This window comes from Coenobita brevimanus, chromosome 101 (genome assembly GCF_032717465.1).
Source record: "Coenobita brevimanus isolate Jiangsu-jjx chromosome 101, ASM3271746v2, whole genome shotgun sequence".
Lineage (NCBI taxonomy): Eukaryota > Metazoa > Arthropoda > Malacostraca > Decapoda > Coenobitidae > Coenobita > Coenobita brevimanus.
This window is the reverse complement of record NC_137054.1, coordinates 6,199,468-6,220,699: the sequence shown is the minus strand read 5'-3', so window position 1 is coordinate 6,220,699 and position 21,232 is coordinate 6,199,468. Positions and strand designations below refer to the sequence as shown.

Here is a 21,232-nt window from a genome sequence, read left to right as displayed (position 1 = left end):
TCTATCAACTGGATTTCATTGAAATCTGATAACAGTTTTGAAGGATAACTTGTCTGCAGACAGACATACAAAAGCAGGTGAATAAATAACCTCCTCCAACCTACTGGCAGAGGCAGCAATAAATCAATCCTGTCCAGTTTAAGCAGCCCATGTATATTTTCTGATAGCCCCACTGAGCCCCACTTCAGCTGCGTTCATCTATGACCTCATACTTGCTTCATCCAATTGTATATACTAGTACTGTATATCTAGGCATGGACTTAAATGGATTACAATAAACCTTTGATATGTCAGCATTTGATAATTCAGAATTTAAATTCAGTAGGGCAAAAAGCAAGCCCCAGTTAAGTCATCATAAAGGTAACTCAGATTTCTGAGAAAGAGGAATGAAGAGGCTGTGTTCCACTTACTCTTGTGGGGGGTGGGGGGGTTTAGTATACTCATATAACATGACTTAATACAATGAGACTTCGAGACTTCGAGTGCATTCTTATGGGGTTGGCTTGAGAACGATTTTCATTCCTTCATTGTAGCATTCTTTAAAGCACATTCCTAAATTAACTTTGTTTTGGCTAGAAAAGTTTCTTTATGTGTTAGTTTCAGTATTATAGAATTCAGATAAAAACCAGTCATAGAAGAACATGCTTTACTAATAACACTCCCTCATCTTTCCCCTTCATGGCACTGCAGCTCAGGCCTTAGGTAACTGAATGCTTTTAATGAATTGCTTGTGTACATGATGCCATAGTCTTGTCATGGAATGGTAGTGTCTTGTGGGTGTCAGTTAAAAGAGGAGATGCTGATATTAGTTGTATTGTTGTGTGTTTTGGAAATTATGAGTAAGTGCATGGTGGTACATGTGTGTAAGCATGTTGATAATCTTAAGCCCTCCTCTTGATTTTTTTTTTTTTATACTCAGACGTAAAGGCGTGAAATGCTTTATGATAGGATAATGTTATAACTTAAAACTATTATTAAGGAATGGTCCTATGTAAATGCTTCAGTAATTTTATTCTTCAGTTGGTAATGGCATTTGAGCATAGTTTTTACTGGAAAATTATGCAGTTCCCAAATTCTGAAATGGTCAGGATCAGGAGGTATTTGGAATACAGGATTTTTCAGAAAACTGAGTACTGTATATTACATTACCACAGCCAATTTGATCTTCTCTAAGAAAAGATTAGCCTTAAGCTTTTGAAAGCTGGCAGCTGATTGGTTGAGTGCATTCATTATTTACGACACATTTTTAATTATTTTTATTAGAGTAAAAGTTCTGCAATTCGACCACCAATAATCCGAATATTGTATCCCAATACTCTGAATTTTTCAGGGCGAAATTAAAAAAAAAATTCTGGGCTTTTTTCAGATTTTTCTAGGGTTTATCTAAGGATTTATCTGGCTTGGACTTGCTTTTGGACTTGGATGTACCTGCCTGTAACTATTCAGCTACACATCTGTGCATTTCTGATGTCTAAAGCAATAACCCATATCATTATAAGTTTTTATTTAATGGTCATGTACATAATTCTAATGTTTTCAAAGGTCCCTCCCAATAATCTGAAAGATCCTCGGTCCCCTACCATTCAGATTACAGGACTTTTACTGTACAAGGGTTACAATAACAGTTTGAAAATAAGATTGTCCAAATAAAATATTTTTTAATGTTTTTTTTTGCATAGATTAATTTAAAAACAGAGCCTTACAAAGTTTATCAGATGGCCCAGATCATCCACATCATCGTCATCATCTGGACCTCCTTTTCCACCCTAGGGCAGGATGAGGAGTAGCAATGTCCAGACAGCCCAAATCTGCCCAATGCAATGGACCACGCTTCCATTCACTCACCATTCAAGCCCCCGGAATCCTGGCTGTATCGGATATGCCAAAAACATTCACCAAGTTCTGTAACTTCACATAAACGTATCTGATTGAGTCAGTCTGGACACTGCCATGTTAAAAAGGGGTACCAAATGCCTGATCATGCACTTCTCCTCACAACATTCAGTCAGCCAGCTCGATCTTGTGTCAGTTCCCTAGCCTCACTTACTTCCATACCTCTTTTCCTCACACACTCCTCCACCATGTCTCCACCTTCTCCTTGGCCTACCTCACCTCCTCCCACCTTCAAATTTGCTCAGATATACCATTTTCACCATTGTATTGTTATCCATTCTCTCCACATAACCATACCATATCAGTACACCCTTTTCAATTCTGGTGTCCACTGACTTCCTCACTCCACATCTTTCACGAATCACATTATTTCATATCCTGTCCACCTTCTGTACTCCACATACATTCTTCAGCAGTCCCATCTCCACTGCTCTTACTCTTGACTTTTCATTTTCATGCCACACGATAGTCTCACATCCAAATGTAGTAGTAGTAGTAGTTGTTCCCTAGACAGTCTGGCCAAACAGCCCCAAGTCCCTATGGAAGGCCATGGCTGAGACCGGGCTTTCCCACAGCTCTCAGGGAGTGTACGCTGTGTTGTTGGCGTAGGTGATTGTGTGCAATGCAGTCTTCCATAATGTGCCTAATAGTATGGGGTGCTGTGTTACATCCTGGATAGGCATCAGCAATGGAGTCATCCAGCCTCTTCTGATAACTTAAGAGGGCTGGATGATGCCTACATCTCAGCCTGGCCAGGTGGACCCTATCCTCACGAGGGAAATAGGATTTAGAAGGGTGGATATCAGAAGCCCGTACTTGCAGCTGTGTGTTGTCTTTAAGTGACTGAATGGAGCGGTGAGTGATTTGAGTATGGATATGTGTCTGGAAGCTGGTTTGAGGCGGGCGTGGAGGGAGAGATGACAGTATTTGTGTATGATATCGTGTGCTGGATGTTGTTTTGATGTCCCTTGGTGTGTGCGGATGTGCTGCCAAGTAGTGTAGTGGATGTTTTGGGTTTGTGGAGGCTGGAGGTAGAATTTGTGTACTTCTCATATCTAGATGATCCTTGACTTCGAGGACTTTGGTTTCTTGATGTAGGGTGGTCTGTGGGTGTAGTAGCTGTGCAGCATGTGAATATTTTTAGGGCCTTGTTCTGTATGGTCTGTAGAGTGTTGTAGTGTATTTTAACCCCTAGACTGCGGGGTTGTTTTTGCCTGACTCACGTGTCTTGCAGGCATATTCGCGCTCCGACAGGCTCTCTAAAAATATGTGCCAAAAATCAGTTATTAGTCCTAGAATATTATAATTACATATGCATGTGGCACATACCTTCAGCTTTCTCGTGGGATGTTTATTGAGCCTTCGTCGAGCACAGTAGGACTTGTGGAGACCTCTGAAGTTGGGTAACGAAGTCTCCACTTTACACTTCCCGACAACCCGTAATATGATTACCACAGCCTGATATTATCACTAGAAACACTGTTCTATGATTCTCAGATAGGTTGGAATCCATACTCCAAAAAAGAAAAACACTGTGAAAGCAATGAAAATTACGAGCGTGTATGACTTCCCACTTGCACTCGTTCGCCGCTGGTGTTCTGTCATTTATTATTCATAAAAACACTCACAGTTTATATTTCTATTACTATATAACACTTATATATATCTACAGTCTTTATCCATAAGTTTCCTTCAGTAATAGTAGTTTATTCTCACTGTAGGCATTCAATTTCTCTTTCAGTAAAATACGTAGCATTCACTTTCTCGTCCTGTATACTAGCATTGAGAGTGAATCTGTCACTTTCATTTTCACTTTCATAACTCATAGTATTCATACATACTAGAGTGAAACTTTCAGTTTCATTACTCCTTGTATATATACTCATATTCTTATATTACTACTCATTTACATTTCTATTTACATTCTCTATTTTATTTACATTACACTTACCTTATTTCTTTCTTGTATATATTATTTGGTATAAGAATAGGGCATAGGGCTTATTTCAATGGATGAAATCAGTGGAAAATTCCAGGGAAGATTTACTTAGCGTAGCACGGCCGGGCAGGCGAGAGGATAGGGTAATGGAGGGTAGGTAGGGAGGGGAGTCAAGAACGGGGAGAAATGGCTAAATTGTCAACAATGGATGGGAGTACAGATGAGATTTGGCGTGCTGACTAGTGTTAGACATTGGCAGTACTGATAGATGATACAAGCCCCCACTTGGAAGCCCTGGCGAATTCAAAATAACACAGAATCACAAAAGTGACGCCCCCCGGTATGATCCCTTGCTCCCAAGCGTCACGAAAGTGACACCCCGCGGTTAAGGGGTTAATGAGGTTAGGAGCGCAAGTAGGGCTTGCATAATTCATCACTGAACGTATATATTGTTTGTATACTGTGGTGGTGGTTTTTTTGTTGTGTCCAAATGTTGAATGGGAAGTGACCTCAAGGCATTGAGTCTTGTTGTTAATTTATCTTAATGTTTGTGATGTGTTGTTTAAATGACATTGATGTATTGTATGTTGCACGACGGATTTTGTGTGTGGGGGTGGGGAATGTCGTTTTTGGTGAGGTGTGGATTGTGACTGTGTTCTGGCTGTCCAGTTTGTGAGAACCTCACTGTAGATTTGGCTGGGGCTATTTTGAGCCTGTTTGTGGTGATCCATTCATGTAGTGTGTTGAGGTAAGGTTGGAGGATGTGTGTGGCTGTGTTTGCATTTTGGTGTGTACATATAAGTGTTATACCATCTGCATAGGAAGCTATGTGAACTCTGGTGTGTGAGATGTATGTCGTGCATGTATAGGTTAAAGAGTGTAGGGGACAAAACAGATCCTTGGGGGACGCCGTTTGTGAAGTTTCTGATGTTCAAAGACTGACCGGCAAATGTTACATGTGCTCATCTGCCTGCTAAGTAGTTTATCAGCCATCTTTTTGTGATATTGTGTACATTTGTGTTGAATATTTTGTTTGTGAGGTTGTAGCAGGGGATGGCATCAAAAGCTTTGCTAATGTGTTGTGTGACTAGGAGTGTTCTGTGTGGTGACCTAGCTGAATTCATGCCATCAAAAACTCTTTGTGTAAGGTCTGTAAGAAGAGTGTTTGTGGAGTGTTTTGGCCTAAACCCATGTTGTGATGGGGCTAGGGGGGTGTATGGTGTAACTAGTTGTAGTACCAGTTGTTCAGTGACTTTGCAGGAGATGCAGAGGAGTGTGATGGGGCGGTGTGAGGAAGGTAACATGGGGTCTTTGTTGGGTTTGGGGATAGTGATGATAATGCCTTGCTTCCAGATGTTGGGTATTATGTTGTGTGAGTAGCTGTAGTTTGATATGTTGGTAAGTGCTTGTATGCCTTGTGGTCCAAGGTGTTTAACGTGTATGTTGTCTGGTCCACATGCAGATGAATGCTTAAGGTTGCTAATGATGTGCATTGTCTGGCTGTAAGTGAAAGGTGCGAAGTCTGGGTCTGTGGGGAGCTGTCTCTTACGTCGGATAATACGTCGGTTGTTGCAGTGGGGGTTTAGATGGCTGACATGTGAAAAATGATTGATGAGAGTGTTTGCTTGTTTGTGTGAAGGTATGATGTCTGTTGTTGTGATGGCAGCGTGTGATTGTGTAGTGTTACTGTTGGAGAGTGTGATGCTGTTTAGTGTTTTGTAGAGTTTGCTGATGTTTGTTTTTTGGTCAGCTGTTTGGAGATAACTGTTCCAAATTGGTATTTGCTGTTCCAATATTTTATTTTTTATTTAAGTGTTGAGTTCTTGTATTTGTTGTATGGTGTCTTGTGTATGGGGTGTTGGGGAATGTCATACTGTGTCCCATTGACTGATAAGGCCTTGAATTTCTGGTGTGAAGTTGGGATTGTGTCTTTTTCTGTTGCCTCTAGGGATGTGTCTTTTGTTGGCGTTTTGTATAATTGTATTGAAAGTGTGCACAGCAGTGTTGATGTTTGTGATGAATGTACTGTGTAATGTTTCAAAGTGTTGTTCTGTTTTCAAGTGTTCCTGTTTTTTGCCTGATGGGGTCCCTCCTGTTGTCCTCAAGAACTGTGTTTCTGTGCTTACACTGTGCCCAGGTAAACTTTTTTGTCTTTGTCTGTCAACTTGTACCTGTTCTTCTTGCTGGAAGTTATTTTCATTCAGCCTGTCCCAAAGAAGGGTGACCATTCCCAACCCTCAGACTATTGCACAATTGCTTCAACATCCTGTATTTCAAAAGTTTTTGAGTCTGTTCTTAACAAGAAGTTTTTAAAGCATCTTTCCCATCACAACCTTTTTTCCAATCATTAGCATGAGTTCTGCCAGGGATGCTTTACTGGCAATCTTCTCACCTACTTTTCAGACTCCTGGTCATCCTCTTTTGGGACTTTGGCAAAAGCTTGCCATTGCACTTGACATCTCAGAAGCATTTGATCGAGTCTGGCATAAATCTTTAATTTCCAAACTACCCTCTTATGGTTTCTATCCTTCTATCTGTGCCTTTATCTCTAGCTTCCGTTCTGGTTGTTCTATAGCTGCTGCAGTAGACGGCCACCGTTCTTCTCCTAGAGCTATCAGTAGTTGGGTTCCTCAGGGCTCTGTCATATCACCAGCTTCCTTTCTGGTCCTTCTGTAGCTGCTGCATTAAACGACCACTGTTCTTCTCCAAGAGCTATCAATAGTTGGGTTCCTCAGGGCTCTGTCCTATCACCAGTTCTCTTTCTTTTGTTTATCAATGGCCTTCTAAGCTGTACATCTAACCCTATCCACTCATACACTGATGAACACCCTTGACTTTTTATTCTCTTCCCACAGCATCCATCTCAGCAGTTACTTCAACACACAAGAGGTGAGGCAATGGCATTCCTAATGTCTGACTTGGCTTATATCTCTGATTGGGGTAAAAGCAATCGTGTTGTTTTTAATACATCAAGAACTCAGTTCTTACATCTATCAACCCGACAGAATTCTCCACAGGAGTACCCTCTAATTTTTAACAGTGTCCAGCTTAATCCTGCATCATCTTTAAACATCCTTGGGGTTTCATTCCCTCGGGATTTATCTTGAAAAGAACATAACACCTGTCTCGTAAAATCTGCTTCCAAGAGATTAGGTGTGCTATGCTGACTCCATGCCTTTTTTTACCCCTGCACAGTTCTTGACTTTATAAATGGGTTTTATTTGCCCCTGTGTAGAGTATATCTCTCATGTGTGGGGAGGCTTTCCACATACAGCTCTTCTCAACAAGGTGGAGTCAAAGGCTTTTCATCTCATCAACTCTCCTCCTCTTACTAGCTCCTTTCAACTTCAGTACCTTCGCCGTACTGTTGCATCGTTATCTCTTTTCATCTCTTTTCTGTCGCTATTTCAATGGTCACTGCTCGTCTGAACTGTCTGCTTGCATCCTTCCTCTGCTATTTATATGAATAACCACGGTTTGTAGAAATAAACTTTTATTATTATTATTATTATTATTATTACTACGGCGGGCACGTAGCAGTAGCACCCGTTTAGGAACAAACTCTCATCCTTTTTCTGTCCTACTCTCTAATGCAAAAGTTAACCGTTACTCCCAGTACTTCATGTATGCAACAGGCTAACTCTGGAACTGTCTCGCTCTGTCTGTATTTCCTACTGCTTATGATCTCCAGTTTTTCAAATGCAGTGTGTTCAGGCATCTCAAAATCATCAGTTCTTGAAGTTGGCTCTCTTATTTTTGTTTTGTTTTTTCTTGGAGGAAACAATTTATAGGCCCCTGGCCTTTGGTTCCTTCTTCCTTGCGTTAAAAAAAAAAAAAAAAAAAAATGATATTGGTAATGCTTATGCTCCATATATGCCAGACTGCTAGCTTATCAAAGTTTTAATGTGTTTTTGGTTATATAAACTCTGTATAGGAAAGTTATGTGTCTATTCAAACATGCCATATTAGTGGTGATTATATCGGAGTATAAATCACCATCTAAAAAAAAAAAAAAAAAAAAAAAAAAAAAATCAGAAGCCACATAACATTGGTAATGCTGATGCCCCATACATGCCATACTAGTAGCTTATCAAGTTTTAATGTGTTTTTGATGATATAAACTCTGTATAGGAAGGTAATACAGTATGCCTACCTGAACATGGAGTATTAGCTCTGATTATATCAGAGTATGATTCACATAACTTGAAATATAAGTGGTATGGGAAGTCCAGTTTTCCAAGCATTTTGGATAATTGCTGTCCCACTGTGCTGAGTATACTGTACATGATGCACATGATTGCATGCCTTTAATCCTTTCTGCCTGATGATATATGCCATTGTTTATTTTGGCTAGTGCCAGACAACTTTATTCTGCTAAGTAAAGATCCCTTGGGCTGAAGGGATTAAGAGAATAATTTTAAGTGTAAAAATGCCCTTTGAATTTTGCTTTAGTGATAAGTAGTTTTTCAGAAGTGGAAGTAAGATTTGAAATGTGAAATGGTTATTTGTGTCTACTTGGTGCTGTTAGTACTGTCTTGTTGATGCTAGGTTGTGTTGCAGGTGAGAGTGGAGCAGAGGATGATGAAGACGACATGTACTCTTCTGAAGCATCTTCAGATTTCTCAGGAATTAGTGATTTTGATGATGAAGGTGAGGCTGTTACTCAGTAATGAGGTAGAAAAACTATCCATGTAATTCCCAGCCATTCATTGAATTAAATATGTTGTTTTGCTTTTCTTATTTATGTAAAGGCTCAGTCTCAGCAGGTTGCTCGTTATTTCTCTTCAGTTTATTGAATAAAAGGATACATACTGTATAGGTGTGCATAAGATCAGGTTGCTTGTTATTTCTCTTCAGTTTATTGAGTAAAGTTGTTGTGCTTAGCGTATATATATATATATATATATATATATATATATATATATATATATATATATATATACACACAGTTATTACAGTATTTACATACCTTATGGGTGTGCATAAGATAGCTCACAAGTGATTGAAGTAAATCAATCCCCCTGTACCTTCATCAACAGATAATTGGGGCCGCCCCAAGAAACGAGGTCGACCAAAGAACCATAGCAAACAAAAGAATGGGAAAGGACGGCAAGAGAATGGAGATAAGCTCCCACCTCCTCCAAGAGACCATGTTGAGAAAGCCAACAAACTGAAATCAGACCTGCTTAAGGCCATTGACAATCTGGGCCGCAAACTGCCACCCAATACTTTAGATCAGTTAATTGATGAATTAGGTGGCCCAGAGAACGTTGCAGAGATGACAGGCCGCAAAGGAAGAGTTGTGCAGAGTGACGATGGGCAGGTCATGTATGAATCTCGTTCTGAGGCTGATGTGCCCCTGGAAATATTAAACATCAGAGGTGGGTTCAGCATGTATGGTGAGGCACTTTTACTTAATGTATGATTATTTCTCACACTCTGGATAGGAATGTAATGCTGTACAGTAGTGAGACCTGGGCAGTAAAGGAAGGGGATATTCATAGGCTCAAGTGTACAGCAATGACAGTGATTAGGTGGATGTGCAGTGCGTCCTTGAATGCGAGGCCTGGGGGGACTAGGTTTATAATGGAAGAGTTAAGAGGGATGGGACTGGAGTGTATTGGTGTTGTGATGAAACGGGGTAGATTGGGGTGGTTTGGGCATGTGGAGAGGATTGGGGTTGACAATTGGGTGCAGAAATTGAGAAGTTTTAACGTTGGGGGTAGGGTGCAAGAGGTAGACCGAAAAAGTCCTGGGACCACGTCATTGAATGTGACCTCAGGGTTAAGGGACTGAAGAGGGAGGCTAATAGAGATTGAGCAACATGGACAGCCACCATTAGGTGACCAAGGCATATGCATGCAAGCATGCAAAATGAAACTGAAATGGTCTCTCATTCACACCACACAACAGATGGTTCACTAGTTACCCTCTTTGTTCATTCCTGTACAGTACATTGGAGCCATGTAACTGTGATACAGAGTTAGTATAATTTCCATTAGGATTATGTAGGAACGTTCTGTGGATGTAGGAAAGTGTTGAAAAGTAACACCTTCGCATAGGGTGCAGTTTATGTACTGCAGAAACAACTGAGGTAGATGCTTTGAGTGACGTGTACAGTATATTGCGCTAGGTTTAGCACCTTGAATTAAAACCATTTAATGAGTTTTAGTTTGTAAAGCAAGCCTGAGGCTCCCTTAGTTGTCCTTGCTCCCTACTCGCCACTCATTTTCTCACCGGTATTCATGTGGGAAACAAATATATTTCTGCTAAAAGTGCTCTGCAGCTGTAATTTGTTGTTGGTACATGGAGGAAGTTCAGAGATAGAAGAGAGTTTTATGTAGAGAGGGAGAGAGTGGTGAAAAGATTAGTAAGTAAGAAGAGATTGGATGAGGAATTTGGAAGGAATTTAAGTGTAAAGTGGAGGGAATGTAAGAAAATGTTCTGGAAGGAGGTAAAGTGAGTTGGACAGGATGATGAAGAAGTTAGGAGGGGAGTGTAAGATAAAAATGATAGATTGATAGTGGAGAAGGGAGAAAAAGTGAGGAGATGGAGAGAACATTTTGAGGAATTGTTAAACATGAAGAATGAAAGTAATGCAATTATAAGTGGCTGGGAGGAGAGAAGTAAGAAAGGAGGAAGAGATCAGTAGGATGGAAGTAGTGGAAGCAGTGAAGAAAGTCAAAATGGGGAAAGCCCCAGGAAATGATTCAGTGTGTGGTGAAATGCTTAAGCAGAAGCATGGGGGAGAGATAGTAGGATAATGGATATGGAAGTTTTGCAGATTTGCCAGGGAGGAAAGCCGAGTCCCAGAGGATTGGAAGTCGGGTAGCCTATAATCATTCCCTTGTACAAAGGAAAAGAGGGAAAAAGAAGTGCTTGGTAATCATAAGGGCATTAGTCTTCTTAGTATAATAGGCAAATTATATGGTAGGATACTTATTGACAGAGTTAGGGAAATACCAGAAGAATTAATTGGAAAAGAACAGGGAGGTTTTAGTAAAGGAAGATGTGTGTAAATCAGACATTCATCCTTAGGTCTTTAGTGCAAAAGTTTCTGGAGAAGGGAAAGAAGTTGTATTAAGCCTTCATGGATTTGGAGAAAACACATGACAGATTTGATACATAAGGAATATGGAAAATATTAGGAATGTATGTAGTAAATGGGAAGCTGTTGAATGCCATGAAGAGTATGTATGAGGGTGCTAAGGCTGCAGTGTGTGTGGATGGTGAACTGAGTGAATTTTCCTATTTGAATGTCGCATGGAAACAGGGATGTGTTGTCTCCATGGATGTTCAGTCTGTATATGGATGGGGTTATGAAAGAGATACAAGGTAGGGCAGTAGATGTGGGAACGGACCTAATGAGAAAGGGCACTGTGTGGAAACAGTATCTTCTGTTGTTTGCAAATGATACTGTATTGTTAAGTGAAGACTAAGGGGAACTGCAAGGCTTGGTGAATGAGTTTGGGAGTGTGTATAAGAAATGAAATCTAAGGGTGAATGTAGAGAATAGTAAAAGTTATGGTCTTCAAGAAAAATGAAGTCACTGAATGCACAGTGGGGTTGGATGATGAAGAAATGGAAAATGTGAATGCATTTATGTACTTGGTAGTATGATGAATACGAATGAAATATTGGAGGATAGTGTGTCTGAATGGGTACAACAGGGAAGAAAGGTTGCTTGTTCTTTGAAAACAGTGATAAGAAATAGGGAAGTGAGCATGAATGTAAAAAAAAGTTGCTGCATGACAGTATTGTGATACCAACTTTTTAACATGTGGAAGCAAAGCTTGGACCTTGTTGAAAGGACAGAAGTCAAAATGAAAGCAGTGGAAGTGAGTTATTTGAGAGGAGCATGTGGAGTCACATGGAGAGACAGACTGACAAATGAGGAAGCGAAGGAGCATTGTGTTGTGGATGTGGATGTCATAGAAAGTGTTAGGAGAAATAGATTGAGGTGGTTTGGCCATGTGGAAAGGATGGTGACTGAGAGACTAATGAAGAAAGTGTTTGTGAGTGAGGAGGAGGAAGGGATAGGGAGGGGGAGGCTGAGAGTGAGATGGAGGGATGGAGTGGAGAGGTATATGAGAGAGCAGGGTGTTAGCTGGGAAGGAGAGCAGCGAAATGATGGGGGACAAGGCGACATGGAGGCGATTTGTTTTTGGCTACCTCGTACAGGATTAAGGCGTCTGGCAGTGGACAGTTATATAGATAGATATACAAAACATGTAAGAATCCCTAGTGAGTGATGAACAGGGGGGCTTTAGGAGTGGTAGAGGATGTGTGGATCAAGTATTTGCAGTGAGACAGGTAGCAGAGAAGGCTTGTGAGAAGGACCATAAGGTGTTTATGGCATTCATGGATCTTGAAAAATCTATCTATCTATCTATTGCCAGACGCCTCAATCCTGTTTGGGGTGGCCACAAACAAATCGCCTCCAAGTCGCCCTGTCCCCCGCCATTTCACTCCCCTGCTCCCAACTCACACCCCCCTCTCTCATATACCTCTCCACCCCATCTCTCCATCTCATCCTCGGCCTCCCCCTCCCTCTTTCCCCCTCCACCTCACTCACATACACTCTCTTCGTCAGTCTTTCACCCTCCATCCTCTCCACATGGCCAAACCACCTCAGTGTGTTCCTCATAACGCTTCCTATCACATCCACATCAACACCACAATGCTCCTTTATATCCTCATTCGTCAGCCTGTCTCTCCACGTGACTCCACAGGCTCCTCTTAAATAACTCATTTCCACGGCTCTCACTCTTGACTTGTGTCCTTCCAACAATGTCCAAGCTTCACTTCCGTACGTTAGAGTTGGTATCACAATACTGTCATGTAGTAACTTTTTCACTTCCATGCTCACTTCCCTGTTTCTTATCATTGCTTTCAAAGAACCAGCAACCTTTCTTCCCTGCTGTACCCTTTCAAGCACTTCACCCTCCAAATCTCCATCCTTACTCATCACACTACCCAAATACTTAAACGTACTCATACGACAAATAGACAGAGAGGGATTGTGGAAAGTTTTGCGCGTGTATCATGCAGATGGTAAGCTGTTAGGTGCTGTCAAGAGTTTTTATGATGGTAGTGAAGCATGTGTAAGGGTTATTGGGCATCTAAGTGAGTGGTTCACGATCGGTGTGCGCATGCGACAAGGTTGTGTAATGTCCCCTTGGTTGTTCAATATATATATGGATGGGGTGATGAGAGAAGTAAAAACATGAGTAATGGAGAGAGGGATGGTGCTGGTAATGAATGGTGATAGATGGAATATCTCAAATTTGTTGTATGCTGATGATGCAGTACTGCTTGCAAGTACCAGACAAGAACTCAGTAGGTTACTGCAGAGTTTTGCTGATGTCTGTGAGCATCATGCCTTGAGAGTAAATGTAGAGAAGAGTAAAGTGATGGTTATTGAGAGAGAAGGTGACTCCCAATGTGATGTTACTGTGAATGGAGAGAGACTGGAATTGGTGAGAGAGTTTAATTACTTGGGTACAGTGATAGAAAAGAGAGGAAAATGTGCAAAAGAAGTTGAAAGTAGAGTGACACAAGGAAGAAAATTGGCCGTTGGAATGAAGGCCTTGATAAGAAACAGAGGCTTGAGTGTTGCAGCTGCACAAGGCTTACATGAGGGAGTGTTAGTGCCAACTCTAACATATGGGTGTGAGAGTATGGTGTGGCATGAAAATGAAAAGTCAAGAGTAAGAGCAATGGAGATGGAACTGCTGAGGAATGTATGTGGAGCACAGAGGGTGGATAGGATACGAAATAATGTGATTCGTTAAAGGTGTGGAATGAGGAAGTCGGTGGACACCAGAATCGAAGAGAGTGTCCTGAGATGGTGTGGTCATGTGGAAAGAATGGATAACAATAGAGTGGTAAAAGAGGTATACCTGAACGAATTTGAAGGAGGGAGGAGGCGAGGTAGACCAAGGAGAAGGTGGAAAGATATGGTGGATGAATGTGTGAGGGAGAGAGGTTTGGAAGTTGGTGAGGCTAGGGAACTGACTAGAGATCGAGCTGGCTGGATGAATTTTGTGAGGAGAAGTGCGTGATCAGGGATTTTGGCACCCCTTGTGAGCATGGCAGTGTCCGGATTGACTCAGTCGGATACCCTGTGTGAAGCTGCAGAATGTGGTGAATGTTTTTTGCATATCCGGTGGAGCCAGGATTCCGGGGGCTTGATAGATGAGTGAATGGAAGTGTGGCCTATTTGTTTTGGGCAAGTTTTTGCTCTCTGGACATTGCTACTCCTCACCCTGCCCTTGGGTGGGAAAGGAGGTCCGGATGATGATGATGATGATATAAGAAATGAGTAATTTAAGATTATCTTCATAGTTTTGTCATAATTTTATAAGCTGATCATGTTTTAAACACATATGAAAGTTGAGTACAGTACATGTTTATTATGAGTGTGATGTAGTGTATACCACCACATCACAGTGGTAAAGGTTGTTGAAGAGGTCAGTTCTACTCTGTTTCTCAAGGAGGGGGAAAAAAAAAAACTTCCTCAAGAGTTAGGGTTTAGATAAAGGTATGTGGGTTCATCATCATCATTTTGATGATGTGTAGGATGATTTATAGACAAGTTGATAGTGTTATGACAGCTTTCACAGTACTGTATCTGAGTAAAAAATGCATTGATGCAGTTCCCCCCCCCCTCCCCCTCCCCCAACAAGGTTTGTGGTTAAAAAGTTTGGATAATGGCCTCACCAGTTTGTAATGAATGACCAGTGATTCTTGCATGAGTTAACCCCCAGAGGGATTGATGGGCAGGCGATAACCTACTTTGCTATTCTGGTCCTTTTTTTTGTGTGTTTGGTGTGCTCACCAGCCACTCACTCAGTGTAGTGCTGCTCTCAGGTGTCTGCCCTTTCCTATCATCCATCCATCCTACCTTCCATCCTCTTCTGTCTTACTTTTCTTCATGCTTTCCTCGTCCATCTGCCTACGGGTGACTTTACATTCCCTCTTCTATCTTTCTTTCCTTCCTTCTTTCCTCTTCCTTCTGCCCGTAGTTGACTCTACACTGAGTGACAAGCCAAATGGTTTCCTGTACACCAGGAAACCATTTACTATGCTGGGTGGTAACCATATAACCAAATTTTGACGCCTGCCGGTTTAGTGGGCAATTATGGCGCTCCAATCGGATTGAACCGGTGAAAGTGTATATCCAAGGGGTGGTAGGGTTGATTGCTCACTTAATGCCACTCAGGGATGAGTGAGGCTAGTCACTCTCATCTTAAATGTCAGAACCAACTTGCCTAGCCCCAGGCTTCTGCGCTCCTCATGGGGCAACATACGATTCAGTGATGGATGGATGGATGGTGTGTGTGTGTGTGTGTGTAGTCTGGTTTCATTCTTACAGGAGCTGTATAGCATGCAGCAGCTGGTCTCCTGTAATTATCTTTTTTCCTTATGTTCTTATGTTGAAACTAGAGTTGGGATGATGGTTATCATGATAGTGGAGATATTTGTCAAAATTAATGTACTTTTTTCAGTTGTTACAGTGTCCTTTGTTGTTACAGAGAAAGAAAGGTTCATGGCATCAGAGAAGGACATAGCCATTATCTCTGAGGCAGCCAGCTCAGGTATCTCCTTGCAGAGTGACAGAAGAGTTGCTAACCAGCGGAGAAGAGTCCACATCACACTTGAGCTGCCCTGGTCTGCTGACAGGGCCATCCAGCAGTTCGGTCAGTACTGTAAATAGCCTTACCTGCCCTGATTCTTAAAGGATTCATTTTACAGTAGATCCCCAACTTGTGTTGCTAATGCTTCCGGGAATTTGACCGTGCGAATCAGAACATGCAAAGTGTACCATAGAAACCCATGTTATATAACTAATTGGTATGGTGAAATCCTAAAAATTTTCCAAAGTCCTCTTTTTGGGCCTCTTGACAAATTTTTTCCCTCTCATGATCATACCTAACATTCATTGTACTGCACATACAACCTCTAGGAACATCACATCGCTTTAGCATTCCTAACTACGCAAACCCTATATGCATTCCACAGGCTGTCTAATTCCATTTCATTCCAGATTCGCTGATTCCAACTCCTCCTCTACTTTGGTCCTTTATTCATCTACCATTTCTTTGATCCTCATCTTCTCAACTTTCAGTCCTTCTTTCCGACTTTTTCTCTCTCTCCTGGTCCACCTCACTCCTCCGAGCTTGCTGCATACCCCAATCATATGATCTAACAGACCTCCACATTGTCCTCTCACTTCCCTCATACGAGCAACCATTCCCAGCATCGACCTCTCTACGAGCACGTAATCAGTCAGGCTCCTTTCAACATGATCTCCATTCTCTCAATACCATGTATATTTATGTATATCTTTATGTTTGAAATATGAGTTACAAATGCACAACCTCCTTTCCTGACACATATTCTTCCATTGCTTCCCATTATCATGTCTCCTGGTACTCCATTACAACCCATTAAGTTATCATCAGGACCAGTGCCCACACTTCCGTTCATATCACCTATTATGATCACTTTGTGGCTCATGGGCATTTCTCCCACTGCTTCATCCAGCTCATCCCAAAACCTTTCTCTCATTCCTTTCGTACACTACAATCACAGCCACTTTCACTATCTCAAACTTGAACTTGACATACATACATACATCTAAAGGTGACCCATTTGTAATCTCTCATTCCACTCTGCCACACCTCATTCATCAACAAAGCCACTCCTTCCTTGCATCTTCCTCGCCCATTCATGCCCAGTCTTGCACATTTTACACTCCCACTCCTCACCTTTACACCCTTTCATCTCTGTTTCACACAGTGCTATCACGACATATCTTTCACTGTTGAACACATTCACCACTTCCACCCTCTTGTTCTCCTCATTCACACCTCTCCCATTCCACAGGGCCATGGGAATCTGCCCATTTGGTTGGGGCCCTGGGCAGGTATTGGGCCCTCCGAGGCTCTCCGAAATGTTTGCCGTGATTGATTTTAGATAGGAGAATCTAAAATCACTTAATATATGGAGTAGATGGGAAGTTGTTGAATGCTGTGAAGAGTATGTATGATGGTGCTAAGGCTGCAGTGTGTGTGGATGGGGAACTGAATGAATTTTTCTCTTTGAATGTTGGGTTGAAACAAGGATGTATCATGTCTCCATGGTTGTTCAATCTGTACAAGGATGGGGTAATAAAAGAGGTACAAGGTAGGGTAGTGGATGAAGAGAGAACCTGTGTATGCTGCCTGGCTCTCACCTGAGAGTCCCGGGTTCGATTCCCGGCATATTGGTAATTTCTCTGAGGGTAGTGGATGTTGGAGTGGCCCTAGTGAGAGAGGATAGTGTTTGGAAACTCCCTGTACTGTTGTTTGCAGATGATACTATGTTGTTAAATGAAGACGAAGACGAAGAGGATGAGTTTGGGAGAGTGTATAAGAAACGGAATCTAAAGGTGAATTTAGGGAAGAGTAAAGTGATGGTTTTTGAGAGAGGTGAAGTCAGTGAATGTACAGTGAGTTTGGATAATGAGGAAATGGAAAATGTGAGTACGTTTAAGTACCTGGGGAGTGAATCAAGCAAGGATGGAAGGTTGGAGGGTGAAGTGCTTGAAAGGGTACAGCAGGGAAGAAAGGTTGCTGGTTCCTCGAAAGCAGTGATAAGAAACAGGGAAGTGAGCATGGAAGTGAAAAAGTTACTACATGACAGTATTGTGATACCAACTCTAATGTATGGAAGTGAAGCTTGGACGTTGTTGGAAGGACACAAGTCAAGAGTGAGAGCAATGGAAATGAGTTATTTAAGAGGAGCCTGTGGAGTCACATGGAGAGACAGGCTGACGAATGAGGATATAAAGGAGCGTTGTGGTGTGGATGTGGATGTGATAGGAAGCGTTATGAGGAACACACTGAGGTGGTTTGGCCATTTGGAGAGGATGGAGGGTGAGAGGCTGACGAGGAGAGAGTATGTGAGTGAGGTGGAGAGGGGGAGAGGGAGGGGGAGGCTGAGGATGAGATAAAGGAATGGAGTGGAGAGGTATATAAGAGAGGGGGGGCGTGAGTTGGGAGCAGGGCAGTGAAATGGCAGGGGACAGGGCGATGTGGAGGCGATTTGTTTGTGGCCACCCCAAACGGGATTAAGACTTCTGGCAATAGATAGATAGATAGAATCTGGGGGACACTTAACCCTGCCAAAAATCACTGTTATGTTGTTACCACCCAGTATAGTGACATGGTTTTCTGGGTACAGGAAACCATGTGGCTTGTCACTTAATGTAGAAACCATAAGGCTTTCCTACATTGAGTGAGTGGATGATGGGCACCCACACCTACCTAATATTCTCTTCACATCTGTAAAAAATGGAACTGGATTTTAGACATTGAAAAATGGTCCCGTTGACAGCCTGGTATGCACACAAATGTCTTGCCTCATGGCCATTGAGGGGTTGAACAGAAGACAGATGTTTGTCATAAATCAAAATATACTAAAAAGAGGCTAATAATGATGTCTGTTGCAGGTCGAACACACAGAAGTAATCAGGTGAATGCTCCAGAGTACGTGTTCCTCATATCTGAGCTGGCTGGAGAGCGTCGCTTTGCTTCCATTGTGGCCAAAAGACTCGAAAGTCTGGTAAGTTTATACTCATTATACTCCCTCATTTTTTCAGTAGAATTCTTTCACTGGATTCACCCAACTCCTTCTTTGTTTTTATCCAGCTAATTACCCAAGCAATGCCACACACAGCCTGAGCATTTCTAACCAAAGACCCTATATATGCATTCCACAAATTTTTCAAATAGATGTTTCCAGCATTCCTCAGTAGAAGATATGGCTCTGACTGTGAAATAGAGACCGATTAAAATTATTTGGGGGGATGTATGTGTGTGGTTTTGCTTAAGTACAGTAGATATTAACCTGGAAATATCTGATGTAATATTCCTTATACAGTAGTGCACCAACTTTCGCTACAGCAGGATTCACGGAATCCACTTTCGCGGCATGCACCAAATATTCCCTAACTTCCACTTTCGCTTGAAAAAAATCGATTTTCGCGCACAAATTTTGGGTTTGGGACAATATTTTGAACTTTGAATTTCCTGCACCGCCCGCCCGCAACCCACCGCCATCTTGAATGACGTCATGTCAACACTCTGTCCACTCATTCCCGCCATTGTGTACGAGCGTGCTAGCTCCATTGTGTTGGATTCTCACGGTTCAATGGCTCTTATCACGCGCTACCTGCAGAAGACTAAGGAAATAACGGAGGTGGAAGTACCATTGGAAGCCGAGGGGGCAGCCGACCATGGTGCTATCCCTACTGACAATGCCATAGAGGAGCTTAACCTGGATGAAGATTTCAATGGATTTGTTCAAGAGAACCTAGCACAAAGGGAAATTCAGCACAGAGTGGAAGTGTTGCATCAAGTTGCATCTGAGGAGGCAGAGAGAGAGAGTGGTAGCGAGGCAGCAAGAGGTGGCGCCAATACGTCTGGCGTGGCTAAATAAGCCCGCCACACGCCTCGGATACTTACCCCCAACATCCATTAAACACCTCAACCTGGTCTCTGTGGTATGTTTCTCCTCATATAATGTGTACTGTACAGTTTTTATTGTTTGTATCTCACAATGCAATGTACAATAGTGATTTGATGTACTGTATTGCAAGTGAAAATGAAAATCTGATGTTACTTTAGGATAACCGGGAACCAATTAGCCTTTTTGCCATAAAGACAATGCCCCAACTTTTGCTAATTCCACTTTCGCGCATTATTTTTGGACCCAATTAGGCGCGAAAATTGGTGCCCCACTGTACAGCTATTCATTGATTATGATTTATACATTATTATCATTATTTTTATTATTATTATTATTATTATTATTTTTATTTTTATTTTTATTAAATGGTTGAAGGTGGGGGCACTAACCATCCACTCACTCAGTGTAGTGCTGCTCTTGTGTGGCTGCCCTTGCATCTCTTCCTTCCTTCATTCCTCGTATGTCATTCTTACTTCACTCTTTCCTCTTCCATCTGTCTATGGGTGACTCAGCACTGAGTGACAAGCCAAATGGTTTCCTGTACACCAGGGAACTATCTACTACGGTGGGTGGTAATTATATAACCAAACTATGGGGCTTGGTGGTTTAGTGGGTGATTAAGGCACTCCAACCAGCTTGAGCCTGTGCCAGTTCATATCCAAGGGATGGTTGGGGTTTATTGCTCACGTAATGCCACTTAGAGCTGAGTGAGGCAGGTCACTTTTGTCTTAACCTGTGGATTGCGAGCCACAGCTCAGGCTGGGTAGTGTTACATTGCGAGCCACAACTCAGGCTGTGCATCACCGCTAACCACTCCGCCCCTACGCAGACTTACGCATGGCCCTACGCAAAGACGGAGAGTTTTTTTTTTTTTTTTTTTTTTTTTTTTTTTTTTTTTTTTCCCCCCCACCAGATGATGACCTGGATATTTATCTTCAAGTTTATTTAAAAAAAAAAAAAAAAAAAATATCCTTCATTTTTTGCACACCATAGGGTGGGATAAAAAAAGGTAATTGCGCAATCCATGGGTTAAATGTCAGGACCAACTTGCCAAGCCCCAGGCTTCTAGGCTCCTCATGGGGCAACATAGATGTTGATGATGTATGTATGTAAGATGTATATTATTATTTGATTAGGCACCCCTTATTAACGTGACAGGGTTCAGATTTGGGGGAGGCGGTAGCTCAGTCGGTAGAGAGGTGGCCTGCAGTCCTACTGGACCCAGGTTCAAATCCCCACTGGGGCAGGGAACAGTTTAGGGATTTGAATTTAATCGAAGCAGACTTTACTGATTTACCAGAAGGCCCGCCGACGTGTCATAAAAATACCTCCGCTAATACCAATACACCAGTCTTGTATGAGACAGCCCTAGCATGTATTTAATATGGATGGTGGGTGTTGGCGCTGTAGTGGTGACATGTAGCGGTGTACGCTATTTAGGAGGACTACTGGGCCATGGGAGGAGGCTGTGAATCCTATGCCCAGAGTTGGGCGCATAAAAAAAAAAAAAACAGTATTGGATAAGTGTATGAGGCGTCTAGCGGCAGAGTGATGTATGCGCCAAAATGGCCGATGGTGAGTTATTCCTGCCAATATGTAGGTGGAGCCTTGTAGATCCTCCCTGTATAATGCTACATACAAACAGAACCCTTATCGCTGGCTGGCAGATGGGCAAGTGTCGCGTGTTTTAGGCCTTGAAAACCCATAGAGGAAGTCTGCTCCCACATGGCAGAAGGACGTACGGGCCACGAGCGGCTAGCCGTTGGGAGGCCGCATCTCAGTACTAGCCCCCAGCCTCAGCCAGTCCCCCACCAGTGTCCCCCTAAACCTCGCACATGGTTGATGGGCTTTATCACATATTTCCTCTGATACATCCTTCAATAT

General features: G+C 42.2%; 1 protein-coding gene across 1 annotated transcript in view; it reads left to right on the top strand.

The window, feature by feature from the left end:
* Window positions 1-21,232, top strand: part of sno (Protein strawberry notch) — a 101,643-nt gene that overhangs the window by 60,638 nt on the left and 19,773 nt on the right. The window contains exons 14-17 of the mRNA XM_080284538.1: window positions 8,393-8,482; window positions 8,872-9,213; window positions 15,370-15,534; window positions 18,330-18,442. Coding sequence (XP_080140664.1) covers window positions 8,393-8,482; window positions 8,872-9,213; window positions 15,370-15,534; window positions 18,330-18,442 — 710 coding nt within the window. The remainder of the gene's footprint in view (window positions 1-8,392; window positions 8,483-8,871; window positions 9,214-15,369; window positions 15,535-18,329; window positions 18,443-21,232) is intronic.